This window comes from Strix aluco, chromosome 3 (assembly GCF_031877795.1).
Source record: "Strix aluco isolate bStrAlu1 chromosome 3, bStrAlu1.hap1, whole genome shotgun sequence".
NCBI lineage: Eukaryota > Metazoa > Chordata > Aves > Strigiformes > Strigidae > Strix > Strix aluco.
Genome location: NC_133933.1, coordinates 5,032,052 through 5,047,112, shown reverse-complemented (window position 1 = coordinate 5,047,112; position 15,061 = coordinate 5,032,052). Strand labels below are relative to the sequence as shown.

The 15,061-nt window shown below is 40.7% G+C and overlaps 1 protein-coding gene across 1 annotated transcript in view; it reads right to left on the bottom strand.

The window, feature by feature from the left end:
- Positions 1-937: 937 nt before the first annotated feature.
- Positions 938-15,061, bottom strand: part of SNAP25 (synaptosome associated protein 25) — a 65,644-nt gene continuing 51,520 nt past the window's right edge. The window contains exons 5-8 of the mRNA XM_074817222.1: positions 12,918-13,035; positions 8,812-8,937; positions 6,515-6,659; positions 938-2,255 (exon numbers count right to left, since the gene is read on the bottom strand). Of these exons, the coding sequence (XP_074673323.1) occupies positions 2,187-2,255; positions 6,515-6,659; positions 8,812-8,937; positions 12,918-13,035 (458 nt within the window). The 3' untranslated portion in view covers positions 938-2,186. The remainder of the gene's footprint in view (positions 2,256-6,514; positions 6,660-8,811; positions 8,938-12,917; positions 13,036-15,061) is intronic.

The window sequence follows — 15,061 nt, the reverse complement described above, 5'->3', positions numbered from 1 at the left end:
ATTAATATCTTCGTTAGTTTCTTATACATTTCTTGCCCTTCTCAAATATCCTGTATTTGTATGTTCCCATACTGACGCATTTTCCAGTACAATTATTGCCCTCCTTCATCAGGCTTTGACATTGCAGAATGATAGTGCTGTCACAGATACTAGAATCCCTGAATGAACAGGACTGGAAATGGTCGGCAGATTAAAAATGTTTGCTTGAAGTTTACTCTTTGGTTTGAAGTAGTGGGGAAAAATATTTGCATAAATTAATTTTTAATAGATACTAAAAATAAAAGGCTGCTAAAGAAAATATAGCTTGTCTACATTATCATGCGATTATAATTATGCAAGCATTTATGTTCTTTGTGTATTTTGACTTAGGGCCATGTGAGACACGAATGAACTGTCACTCATGCAGAGTTAATTATAGTTTGTCCATATAGGGAAAAAACCCCGGGAAAATATGATAACACTTTTCATTGGCAGTAAACACTAGTAGTCGTTAGTCATTTGAGAAAATTATTCTTAGCAGAATATACAAACTCTGTAGTTCAAAGTGTTCCCTGAAAAGAGGTGTACTAGCACATGGCTAGATCCACTACAGGAATAGATTTTTATTGACTAAGGAACTGTATCCTTCTGTACCATAACACTTATTTCATTTTCCATTTCCATTGAACAAGAGAATATATTTTGATTCAGTGTTTGGCAATCCAAGCTGGGTTATTTAAAATAATATTCACTTGGAATGTGCTGAGTGTAAAATGCCATTTTTAGAGTAGTTACTTTTATACAGTATTGCAAACAGACATCTATAGTTTCCCACGTGTAACACAGGACCAGTTTTTAAAGAGTGCTTAGAATTTGCTCTTCTCCTTTCCCCAGGTAAGTGGCAAATAACTAGTTGTCACTGACACGTAGGGCAACAAATGGATAAAGCAAGCATGGATTCTGAGATCTATAATTTTTAATAATTTTTAAACTAGCTACAAAATGTCAATCACTTCACAAACTGACAGGAGACATAAGGAATTTCATATTACATGCTGTAAATTATATTTATCTCACAGTTTATCTAGAGTTCATTCATTTAGGTTTTTTTATTATTTTTTAATTAAGTCAGCTACTAAACATCTCAGCGATTTGGTGTGCATAGCTCTAGGTAAGCAACAGAGAACTGTACCGATAACAAACCACATGGGGATAGCGACTAGTAAGAGAGAGCCTTATAAAAATTAAATTTCTTTGCACCATTTCATATGGTAGTCGTTTCCTCCAAAAGATAGTCTTCAAAAGCAGCAGACAAACCCAATATATTACACTTATTTCTTTTTGTCTTTGACGTATTTTCAGCCAAGCTTTTATTTTGCTGGCAATGGCTAAATGGTGAGTGCCAAATCCCTCTTTTTTTCATAATTAAAAAAAATGATCATGATTAATAACTATATATATATCAACAAGAAAAAAGTGGCACAACTGCAAACTTGCTGGTATAACATAGTCCCAAAAGAGTCCGAATACTGAGCATGCTTTTGTTGTCATTGTTGGTGTGCTACTGCCATGGGAAAATTCTTGTTTAAGTAGGAATCTAAAAGTCTATTTATTCCTCATGCATAAATGCATAAATCACATCACTTTTTAGTGCAATGCTTGTTATAGTAATATAATTCCACATTGTCTAATCATGAAATCATAACAACAGATAATGGCAATGAAGAACTGAAGACAGCAGGTTTAAGTGCTTAAACATCATGATACCCAAAGACAGGAGCATGGCAGTAGCTCTGTGGAATGTCACAGTTTTACAAGAACAATACTGTATATTTAAAGGTTAACAGCACGTTTAGCATTCCAACAGTGTTGTCATTCAGCAAACATCATTTAAAAAAAAAAAAAATGAGGAGAGGGGGAGAAAGGAAAGGAATCCAAAACAGAAACAAGGAAAGGAAAAATCCCAGAAAACATCATAGTGAGCTATAGCCATCAAATCAGCACTATGTACAACCTTTGGAAAGAAAGATATCTAGAAAAAAATAATTACAAGTATCATTTTTGGAAAGCTGACAAACTACACAGGACAACATTTACAATGGGGCTGATATGTGCATGTGTGCAAACCTAGTAGGTAAATACCATGATAAAAGCATGAAGGTACTGCCCTGTTGGACAGCATTAAAAGGAAATGCACTTCACTGCATTTAACCACTGCCCAGCATCTTTGTTGCACGCTGGTTGGCTTCATCAATCCTGGTTTTGTTGGAATCAGCCTAGGGAAACACAAAGGAAAGAAACAGATGAATACAGGGCAGAAAGAGAACATCCACAACGTGTCGTGGACACTTCTCTAGTTTTGGCTAGGTTGGGGGGGGGGAAAAAAAAAAAAAAAAGCTTGAAAATACCAGAGAGCTGTTTTTTGTAGTGGTGTTAGGGACCCAAAAGGAAATTACAGATTTGCTGGTTTTGTGAAACTTCAGGTAGCCTTTGAGTAGAGCTTTTATGTTTGTATTCAGCTTCACTGAGCTCTTGTAAATGCTGTGCCAGATCTGTAGCTGGTGCTGTTGATAGTGCTAGTGGTATTGATGGTAATGGATGACAGGATGAGAACTGATGATGCGCACCTGGATTTCACTGGTGAAAAGCTTCAGTGCTCTCTGAGATTCAGTGGACCTGCACTCTGTTCTAATTTAGATCACCAGGCATGCAGGCAAAACTAAAATTTTGGTCAGCGTAGAGAATCACTGGAGCAGGGAAGCTAGATCATCTGATATAGGGAATGCTGACAAAGATAAATTTATTTGAAAATACATCGGTCTGGATCTCTTTGTCCTACACGTGAAAGGAAAGGAATAGGTAGGAGTGATGCCATTATTCCTCTCTCTCAACAAAGTTCACCAGTGTAGTTGCAAGAGAGAGTAACCTCTCTCATTGGGCAGCAGCATAAACAGTAATTAAGAAAAGGCAGGGATTCTACCATTACTTGAAGCAACCAAACTGGAATTTAGTCCAGCATAGGCCAAACAGTTAACTTCACTGTCTTCTATGGGGTAACACTTGCCGTGATTACAAAATGCTGTTAATAAAATGGCACCAGTTGGGAGGTTTAGGAGTTGTCTTTGAGTGGGAAGAAATAAAATGGCACCACTTGGGAGGTTTAGGAGTTGTCTTTGAATGGGAAGACACTTTGACCACGGCTTTCTGTAGCTCTGCAGAAGTTAGGTTTGGAGACTAAAGACATTGTTTTAACCGACAAAAATTGGCAAAGCTCCACTCAAGCCCATGTTGCTATGCCGACTTGTGCTAGCAGAGGGACAAGATAGAAAATTATTTCAATTTTTTAAAACAGACCTGTGGGAAAGGTGAGAATTGTGTTACTGCTTTAAAAGCATGAACTCAAACAGCAAACTCTTTTCTGTGGTTTGACGGCTGCGTTTTGTTAGCTTTGATGATTGTTCCCACTTCTCTGGGGTGTATCCAAATTGTACAGCTTTATTTTAAATCTCCAATTTGCAAAAACAGAATGGTGAAGCAACTTTCTCACATACATTTAAAAACCCTTTAAAAATGGTTATACTGATGTGCAATAAATCATTCTTAAATATCTTGGGCTTTTCTCCATAATTGTTTTGGCAAATGCTACGTAGACGTGTATTTTTGGTACAACAGCATGTGCCAGATCTTCAACAAGAGTAAATCAACATAACTACTCATTATAAGCCACACTATTTTAGCCATGAGTTTGACCTTGTCTACCACACCACAGTTTTGTGGCTTTTGCCAAAAGACTACCTAAAAAATAAGTTAATGGATTTGGAAGCAGTTATGTTTGTCATGACATACATGAATATTGATTGAATATTGATGAAACTTAATGTTCCTAAACAAAAATACTAAGGTCTAACTCTGGTGGATGATGTTGCATTGAAGTCAGTGGAAGTCTTTGTACAGATCTTCCCACCTAGGTCAAGACAGAATGCTTTGAGCCCCTCCTGCTTTTCTCCCAGACCCCTTTTTGGGGCCAGGGTCTTATGATGATGATGTCTGGGCCATTTGACCTACTCGTCACATCATCATTTAGTTTTTGTCCCTTTCTCTCTGATCTGTGGGAAGGATAAAGCCTTTTATTCATTGCTATCCCTATTACTGTGGATAGATCAGATTACATCCCTGCATTATGAGATTTCTCTGGTTTGGATGCATGCATCCAGTTTAACATAAATGCTTTAGGAGCTTTTGGGTTAGCTTTGTGACACACCCCAGCTTTTGCAACATGCACTAGCCCAGGATCTTTCTAATGATCATAATTGACCAAAAGCACAGTGCTCCAGCTGGTCAGGAAAAGAAAACAACTCTAGCAATGCTGTATGCCCACCACCAGCTAGGGACGATGGTCTCTTGGCGTATTTCATTGCAAAAGGAGTGTGTATGCGTTTGTGGTTTCAGTATCATCCAGCTAACTGTCATTTCTGTCTTTTACAGAGGGTTTTCCTAAAAAATTGTGTTTCTTTTTCTAGTATGTCATTACTGTGTGTCCTTATTCTGAGAAATATGGCAGATTTTCACTAAGACTGAAAACTGTCTTGGTTTCGTGCTGCTTTCATGTCGACTCCTCTGTGTACACTGCAGGTCCGTTTTTCAGAAATATGTCACTGTTCTTTAGCCAAGGGCTCTGCCTGATGAGGCCTGCCTGTGAGGCTGGATTTAATGAATCGCATTAGCATGCAATGTTGTTTTTCTCTTGCTGTATGAAATGCCTAACTCTGCAAGAAGACCGCACAGATGTGGAAAGCCAGTCCCTTCAGTTAACCAACTGCTCTCAGCATGCACCACCTAGAGATTTGTCCCATGTGCTGCTTCATGTGCATGCAGGGCCTGGCCAATGTTTTCAAAATCCAGATGTTTGCAAGCCTGAACCGATAGAAGAACAGTCACTTGTTAAGCTTGCTGTGCTTTGTGATAGTATCCTGCAGGCACAGATAGGACGCAGCTGATTTCCATCCACAGGGCATGTCTCCTGCCACTACATTATGTCATGAGAAGGGTAGCTGGTAACATGTAATAGTGCATGTCCTCATACTTGCTCTGAGAAAATAACGTATGTCCTAGACTTCTTATTTAAAGGTAGTTATGACGTAGGCTGTATAATCTTCCAGTCCCTTCTCGCAACGTAGATAGATGTGCTGCTTTCTCGTGCTGAATAGCAGCAGTAAATTCTTCCCCCCCAATGCTCCTATTTTTCCCAGAAATATGAAATGCTGCAGATGGCATCACAGTAATACTGTGCATTTTCCAACACTGACAGATATAGCTTTATAATACAAAACTTTTGACCAAGGCAAAGCCATGTGCTCTGCTGTGTCATGTGACTGTCTCTCTGTCAGAGATGAACTTCCCATCTTTAAGACAACATATGCTTCACCCACTTCTCTCTGGAATCAAACTCCAATAAGGAAATCTATCTGAGTGAATCCCTCAGGGCAGTATTTTCTTTAATTTTTTTCCCTAGGCTCTGATGTAGTTAATTCACATGAAAAATAGGCATGGGCATCCCGCTTGTGTGAGAAGGTTTGCATGTCTAAAAGGGTTCAAGAATACAGGCTCTACCACTTAAGGTCAGCATTAACTCTAAGCAGCACATATAAGTCCCTGGGTTAGATCCTCAGGTTGTGTAAATCTCAGCTGAAGTGAAGTGTTGTACTGATTTTACACCAGATGAAGATCGAGCCTCTTATGCCACTTCAGCCTGGCTGTGCCTGGAGCTCTGCCAGTACGAATGCAGATGGCTTGCAGATCTTGGGATCTGAGGATGGCAGTGAGTTCCCTGCCGGCTTTGGAGGGTGCTGCTATCTGCTTCAGAAATCTGCAATGCAGGTCTGGCACTGGAACGGTGCGCTCTGCCTGTTTAGATGGTGATTTTGCTATAGTAATGCTGAGCCCCGGTGTGTGTGTGTGTGTATATGTACACGTATACACACACACACCAAGAGAGCTGGTAGATCTCTGTCCTAATGTGGTTATAAACAGGCAGCACGACAAGGCTGGCTGCACTGTTACCATACAGCAAAGCCTTGCCTAATAAATTCCTATCCTCTTTTGGGGACTGGTCCTCCAAACAGGTGATCCAATTCTCAATTGCTCGTGAAATTTCCAAGAGAAGGAAAGTCTAGGAAAGCTTAAAACTTGCCAGGAAGCGCCAGGGCATTCAGACACAAGCCCTGCAGTTCTGCGTGGCTCAGGGCATTTCTCCTTTCCCAAAGCTGTTGTAAAAGGAGCCTGGATTTGTGCTAAGGGGTCCCCTCACCAGCAGTGTGGGTTCAACCTGACCTGCACCAAAGGTTACTGAAGATCCACAGCAGCAAGCTCTGCTGTGGCCCAACGATTGGGAGGGAGAAGAGAGAGGAGCTTTAGCAGCTATTTCTGTCCCTTGTCCTTCTCTGAGCTGAAGAAAAACTGCGGCATGCACAGCCTGTGCTTGCAGGAGGGAAAACGCAGCCCCTTTTGGGGTCCTCGTAGAAATGTCATCGCTTACCTTCTCCATGATCCTGTCAATCTGGCGATTCTGTGTGTCGATCTCGTTGCCCATATCCAGGGCCATGTGACGTAAGTTGCCAATGATGCCGCTGACCTGCTCGAGGTTCTCATCCATTTCATTTTCCCGGGCATCGTTTGTTACCCTGGGATCAAAAAAACCAATTTTTTGAAGCAGAGACGGAGGAAGTTCCCCCTGAAACTCTTATTCACCCAAAACCTCCCCTGCGTCCTCCTTCGCTTGTCACCTGAGGAGCGTGCTGCTGTGTTTAGCTTTGAGGAAAAGGGATTAGTAAGTAGCTAGCCTGAAAAACATTATTTTTTTGGTTGTTGGGATTGTCTGCATTCATCACTGCTCTGTTTATACTGCTCATGTCTGCTGCTCCTAGAAGTGTTGCTGTCTGAGCTTGTTTGTGCCACACGCTGCACCTCTCTGCTGGTGATGGTCCTTCTCAAACAAAGAATGGAAGGGTGCTCCATTTGGACTCGTGTGCGGTTAAAGTATGTGGGAAACGCTGGAGGGTGGTGGAATTGAAGCTATACCTACTCCCCTCCTTGAACTACACATAGCTAACGGATACTGTCCAATCCTCGTACACTTGGGGCTCACTGAAATATTGAGGAAGAGCTGCCTCAGCTGTGAAAATCCAGACTTAACATTCTATTTAGTTAAATGTGTTTCTGGTAAATGACAGAAGCAGCTTCTCTCAGATTTACTGGCTTTACTAAAGATCCTTTGTCTCTCGTTCTTAGCACCATTTTTTTTCAGTTACTTGGTTTTTATAAGAAAAAACTTGTGCTTGAGCCAAGGCCCAGTTCAATGCTCCAGTGGCTGGAAAGGCATGTGGTGACTGATACTGGGAAAAGCAAGGTCCATGGGTTCCACTCAGAAAATCACTACCTTGAGCCTCTTGTGCAATTTGGGTTTGTGTAAGCACCAGAAGGGCGCTACAGGCTATTTGCAGAATGATTATGGTGCAGCATAACTTCCTTCTCTGCTATTCTGTTACCGTGCCCCAGTCTTCGTTTTGGTGGGGCTGCCATCCAGAAATTTAAAAAAAAAAAAAAAAAAAAAAGAAAAAGTGAATGGCAGACCCAGCAAACTTAAATGGCAACTCCATCCCACGCTCCAGATTGCATGACAGCATTGTTTCTCTCGCACTGATTTCCCTTTATCACAGCAGCCAAAAAAATAAGTGGATAATAGTTTTTTGGAAAGATAATTACTTATTAATCCAGTGTCCTTAATCTTCAGAGATCAAAGCTTTGCCTACTGGTATGCCTTTATCCACTCAGCTGATAGCATTGTCATCTAAATACATGCTCTATAAGCACTGTAATCAGTATGTACTTATTGCTGGATCCCTATGTATTGCTGAAAGTTTGCAGTTTGGTTGCCATTAGTAGTGCTGTGTGTTTCAACTGGCTTTCATTTGAGTGCACAGGGGTTGCCACTAAAGCATCAATGTTTCTCCATAGTTGTGGCTTTACAGCAGCTGAGGAATAGGTCATCGTTCCCCATTCAGTGATATTTTCTGGACAGTCACGAGCAGGGAAGTGGTGTACCTCTAGTTAAAAGTGTGCTTCTAGTTCTGCACTTGGCTCGGTGCTTTGGCAGGGAGCCTGAGGCTTTTTTCTTATTGAAAAGAAAGGAAGGGGTGCTGGATGCTTTGGTACATCTTCTGGCAAGGATGGATAATGAGCACTACATATCTTGAGATGTAATAATAATAAACTCATGTTCATCTGACACTTCATTTCTGAGGCATTTGACAACTGTCATTAATGAGACCCATAATAAGGCCCCCAGGAGAAGTGCATTGCTCGTGCCAGGAAGCTGGAGTGCAGAGGACAGTGCAGACTGGCCGTGACAGTCTGCAACCTCACATTGCTGCTGTGAAGTAAATGGATATTATTTCTATTTTATTATTGCCCAAATCCGGGCAGTCTTAGGGAGGAAGGCTTAGAGCCAAGTTTTCAAGCATCTTCTGGTTCTCAGGGCTAAGATCCTTACTTCCATGATTTCCAGCACCATAACCGTCCTTTGCACTAGCTCAGGCAAGCACCCACAGGACTAGGGGAAGTCAGAGGACGCAGTAAAGCCTTTAGTACCTGTCTTAATCACCATCAACCTAAATCTGAGCACCCACCACACTGTGGAAAACACTGGCTCCATCACAGTACCCAGCACTACCGAAGGAGTTAATGAGCATCACAGAACTCATGACCATATGGAAGAAATCTAAATATATCAGTGACGAGGAGAATAGGGAGAAAACAGTGGATAAAAAGGCTCACCTGCGGATAAAGCCACCACTGATGGCCATCTGCTCCCGTTCATCTACGACACGTGCAGGCTGGCTGGCTACAACACCATCCTGATTATTGCCCCAGGCTTTTTTGTAAGCATCACTTGATTTAAGCCTATGCAAAAAAGATGATGAGTAACAAAGCATCAAGTGGACAAGGACAAACGCAAAACTCTTTACTTCTCCAAGCTAAAAGCTGAATCAAGCAAATGAGTTTTCAGATAGAGGGTCATTGGTTGTATACCGATATATCATAATCCTGAATAAAAGGAGGGGTTTGGTTTTTGTTTTTTTACTTTACTGCCACAACAACTGTGATGGTCAGAGGTTTTGTTTCCAATAGGGTGAATTGCAATTGTCAAGTCTACAACACTGCACACAGGTTTTCAGATGTTGACTTAGTTTTCAGAAAGAAGGAAAAAAAAAAAAGTGAAGAAGAGAAGAAATACAGATAAGTAGAAAACATTGTTTCATTTCAGTGACACATACGTTTTGACATCAAACACAGAGAACGTACTGGCAGACAGACATAAAAACAGAACTGCCAAGTATAGTGTGTACATCACATCACAGCAACACACCCTCTTAGAGAAAGACGGATTTGGCTAGACTAACATTTTACCATGCAGAAGATTGGGTTTCTGTTGATATTTTTTAACATGTATGTGGCATAATAGGCATTTAAAGCCACTAACCTTTCCCAAGGTGATTTGGGGATGATTTTATCATAAACTTCATAGGGCTCGTTAGATTTTTCAAATAATATATCGGTACTTGAAAATAGTAATCATACATCGACAGTTGATGTACAAACCTTTGTCCACAGAGACAAAAAGTAAAATAGGCAGAAGTGAAATGAGTGCAGGAGAAAAGAAAAGATACGAGCAATCTAGCATCAGAAAGGGAAATTTTTCTACATTTTTCTTCATGCACCAGCTACAGGCATGAATAAGAAGTGAAGCATTCTCACTAAGCACAGTTGCCCCAATAGTTCATCATACTTTTAATGCATCAGCAGTAACAGCCTTCACAATAAGCAAGACACAGGCAAAAATGGATCATCACTTCCTTCAGGAGCTTTAAACCACAGGACTTTAAACTAGCCTAGCAACTTGTTATATTTGTTGTTTCTGACAGTTACATTCGCTTTCAGAGAGCCATTTTTGACTGAGCTGCCATGGATAGAAAATTAAAATCCAGGCATACCTTCAGTGGCAGATTAGCATGTGCAGCGTATTTAGGGTTGCTGTCACTGGGATCGTCAGATGAGATTGAACACTTCAACAGGAGAGTGTGAGTGTTTAGGGTCTGTAGGTGTAAGTTCTTGATTTTATTCTGGAAATGGAGCAATTTCCAACAAAGCTGTTGGGAACTGCAAATCTCCATGGTTCCCCTGTTCTTCGGTCAGCTCCAATCAGTCATAGAAACAGCCCTGTGGCTTGAATTTTCGGGGAGAAACTGAACGTGCGTCTGCAGGATTTGGAAAGGACACAACAAAGCCGTCCCTGATGTTGTGTTCTCTCCATGCCCCCTGAAGCAGCTCAGCTTCTATTGAGCCTGAAGATGTGTTGCATGCTCCAATATAGAATTAAAACGTGGATAAAAAGAGGATCTTTCCTACTCATCTGTTTTGTTGCTTATTTCCTATTAAAGTTTGTGAAGACTTAAGATGATGATGGTTGGTTTGTTTGTTCTTAGTTCTCTGAAACTATACATCAGCTTTGGCATTTCTAGAAATGAGTGAAAGTAGTTCTCTTGCTGCACATACAGCTTTATGCCTGTTCTTTAGACCTGTGCAACTTTGAGAGTGAGACAGTCTCTGTGTTTGAGGTGAATGATTTTATACACCCAGAATTTGATCTCTATTTTCTTGTGGACTTCCTATTAAAGTCGATAGGTGGAGTCTGTGACTGCTCATGGTCAGTAGCAGTTGTCTTTTGAATGCAGTCTGGTCAAAGCTTCATGCTGTGGGCATTTTGGGTCTCCTAAGAATGTAGGATCAAGCCTTGTTGTATTTACTCTATATATCAAAGTATAGTTATGTGTGAAATTTTAAAATATATGCCATTAATCTACCACTAGCCAGAGGAGCATTAGGGCATCAGGGTGATGCTTGATGCCCAGAATTGTATGGATTTCTCTCCCTCCGATGCTTCACTTCTCAGAATATCATTTTATTTGTACCAGTTGAGACCTGGCACAGTGATTCAAGGAACAGTCTCTAAAAGCATTGTTCATCCATACTCTGTTTCTGAACACATTGGCTGATTAGCAATGCTACTTTAGGAAATCTGGCTGCAGACTGCAAAGGTCAGAATACTGCCTTAAAGCAGGGAAGAGACACCTTTAAAAGTGAACGTCCCCAACATCGAATGTGTGCAGTATCCTTCTGTTCTTGCATCTATTGATTTCCTGATACTGCAATACTGTGATCATAGTGAATGTTTCAAGACCATGTGTCAGGTGCTAACCCCATCCATGCCACAGGTCTGGCTGTCAGTTCTAAGCAGCCTTTCCTACAGTACAGAATATTAAAGCTGCTCTAAAAAGTGACAATTCCTGCAAAATACATCAGAATTTTTTGTACTTCAAGGGTGAACTTTTAATGTAGACATTATGCCAGGTTTCTCCAGGAGGAGCAAGCCAGGACAGTGTTCTTTTTTAAGTCGCAACAATTTTTAGAGTGTGGGAGATGTAAAGTTTCTGTGGCGTGCTCTTGTACCTGCAGCTCTTCTGCACTGGGTCCTCTGGTGCAGGACAGCAGGGCTAAAGCCTGTTTCAGAGCTGATACCAACTGCAGGCAGTCCCACTGACAAAGGCTCTGTGTGTGTGTAGCTCTTTCCATTCCTCCTTACCTCTCCCATTGTGCACACCAAGGCAGTAGTACACATATTCTGGGCAAAATGTTTACCCCAGCAAAGTGTTCATGGCTTGGTACACGGGAGCAAAATTGATTTTTTTTTTTAAATTTTTTTTTTTTTTTAAAAAGCCGAGGCGGTATCTGCATTGTGTCCCAAGGGAATTAACTTCAAAAATAAATGGTGACTGATGAGGCAGAAACCCAGTCCTACTGTTCCCATTTCTGGCAAAATACCCACTGAACTCCATGACAGCTCTTTTTCCTTGGGACTTGATCATCATGGTAGAATCAGGCCCTGGCTGTGAAGACAAAGTATCTGTGCCACGCAGAAAGGCAGTATTATATTATAATACTGCAGAACCACTGCACTCTGCTTTGTTTCCTGCGCAGTCTCTGGCCAACCATTTATGACTGTTTTCACTGTAACCTGGTTGCATGCCTACTCCTTGCCTGCTGGATTTGCCATTCCTCAAGGACTTCTGGTTGGTCCACTTTGTCCCCGATTTCCTACACCCGCATAACCGCACATCACATTTTCATTTGGCATTTAAAACAAGCTTTGCATTACTTGGAGGACGGTTTCGTTCAAGTGTGATGGCATGCAAGCAAATCCGATGCATTTCAACATTTCTGCTTAGTGTACGTGCTACCCAAATGAGAGAAATTTGGCATGTCCAGATTTTCTCAAATTTGTTGCCTATGGCAGGATGAAAACCATTTCAAATTAGGTTCCAATTGTGAAACGTCATGTCTCTTTCAAAATCTTGTCGAGGACTATTTCTGTTGAACAATGAAAAAAGGTGTGATTTTCACACGTAATTTTGAGTACTGTTTATTAGGACCTCGTCTGCATTTTTTTTCAGCTGTTTTGTTTTGTTTATTAAACTTGCTTGTGAAAATATGTTTCAAAATTTAGGGTCTCCAAGAACAAGGTAGCCCCAGTGTTTTTGTTTGCTGGAAAATGGAACCAGTCAGTACACTTTGTGTAAAATGTTGAAACTTTTACCATTAAAAGGTGTCGACAGTGAAGCTTTCACTGCAGTATGCCTGATTTTAATGCATCTACAGTAATTCCCAGTCGGTTGTCTATGCTATGAGATGAATGCATTTGAACCAGAATCGTTCTTTCTGCATGCCACATGCTCATCCTGTCCATGTGCCTAGCAAGGATGAGCTTCACAAGGCCTTTGGGATCAGCCTTAAGTGCTCAAAGAGATGAGGCAGGCAGCACCTACTTGTTACATGGACAGACACAAAGACCACAGAATTTTCCTAGGTCCGTCAAATTCTTTTCTGCTTCTTTCATGTCCTTATTGATTTGGTCCATTCCCTCTTCGATGCGTTCCAGTTGTTCTGATTAAACACAAGTATTTTATCCCCACAGAATGAAGCAGATGGAAAAGGACAAAGAAAAGAAAGACAAAAACTTCAGACATTCACTGTGACAAAAAACTGGACACCACATAGCAGAGCCGGTACCCAGTACCTACTTGTTACAAGGACATATGAAAAGGCCACAGCATTTCCCTAAATCTTTTAAATTTTTCTCGGCCTCCTTCATGTCTTGGTTGATATGGTTCATGCCTTCTTCAACACGATCGAGTTGTTCTGGTCAGGACAAAGGGATGACAGTGTGGAATGAATTGTATTTTTGTTTGTTTGCTTTTGTCTTCAACAGAACATGAAAAATGACCATGTAGAACTGAATTAATAATGACATTACAATGCATTAATCTGAACTGATGCATTGTCGAAAGGATGTATGCCGCACGGATGCCAAAGGTGGTTTTTACTAATATGGGAAGAGTAAAACAAAGGAGGTAGATGTTTGAAAGATATTAATTTAAACAAGATGTAATGATGTAGAAAGGAAGGGTTATAAACTTCAAGGTCCAGAAACATAATACAATACATCCACTTACTAAGACACCAATGACATCCAAGAGAAAGAAAGATAGTGTTATTATTTTGCATTTATGTATGTTAATACAAGAGAAAAGTTGTCCTTCCATGGAAAATACTTCAGTTACTTACACTTACAAATGCCTTGGAATTAGGTGATTTAGGACAGCATAATTGCTTTGATTAGTGAGTGAGCTGGTGGTAATGGTACCAGAGATGGAGTGAGCTGTTAAGATCTGTGTCCAAGTACTCCTTTTTCCAGAGGCTGAGGAAACTGAGACCTGCTACTTCGATTGGCACTGGATATTAATCTCTAATCTGAGTATGGCCTTAGGGCTGGTTTTCTTACTGGTATGGATACTGCAAATCAGGATTAACCCCAGTGAACACAGAGCAATTGCAACTACTCCAGGAGCCTGATGCTCACTGAAAGAGGACCGCTGGCTGTGACATTCATTGCCTCTGTCCCCGAGGGACCTTATAAAAACAAGCATTGGGTGAAGACTCGTGTTTTCAGTGGGGTCACTTCTGCTTTGCTCCAGGACAAGTTACGAAGCACCAAGCCCAGTAACCAGCCGTATATAGACACCGTCTCTCCGCTGGCATCAAACAGAATTTGGCTTATTTCAACCTAAGGCTGATGACGATGTAGGGTTTTCTTAGTGATTTGGTAGTCAGAATAATTTAATGTGTTAATTTCTTCACTGTTGAAGCTGGGAAAAACAGCCTAGAGGAACAGAATGCCACAATGTAAAATTGTAAACGGATGTAAACAGATATGGATCCAGTGGGATCAGGGGTCTTATGTGGAGTCTGCGGTAGTGACAGCATTTTATAAGCCTCACCATTTGTTTCATGAAGGATATACCCAAATAAATATGACACAGGATGAGAAAGTTACTTGGAGTGGCATTTCAATCCATTAAAAATTGTAACTGTACCTAAAGAGGTAAAGTAAAGCAATCACAGTAAAACACAAATACATCCCTATTCCCAATATTGAATACAAAAAAATAGGAACAGAGAATTAGACTTGAGAGGAAAGGATCTAAGAGAGTACTGGTTATAGGAGGAATCTAATGTCATCCCTGATGTTAACTGAGTCCAATCCAGAAGGAAGAAAAAAACAAAGAAGGTATTTCAGAAAAAAAGTCATGTGCATGTTGACATCACTACAAAACTCCTCTTGATGACTTTGGGAACATGAATAGGCCTAATTTCTTACTTGGGTTTCTAATAACAAATGAAGTTTAGATTTTCAAAGCTTTCTGGGGGATTTGGATACCCAATTCCCATTAAAATTAATTTTATTTAATTAATTTTAATGGGAAACGGGCATCTCATCCCTTGAGGGCCTTAAAAATCCTGGCCTAAATTGTTCAAGCTGAAATAATTCAAATGTGTTCTTTGTTTAATTCTTGCATGAGGCTGGGCTTTGAGAAGGAGAGGTGCCATGTCAGTATTACAAGATGCATCT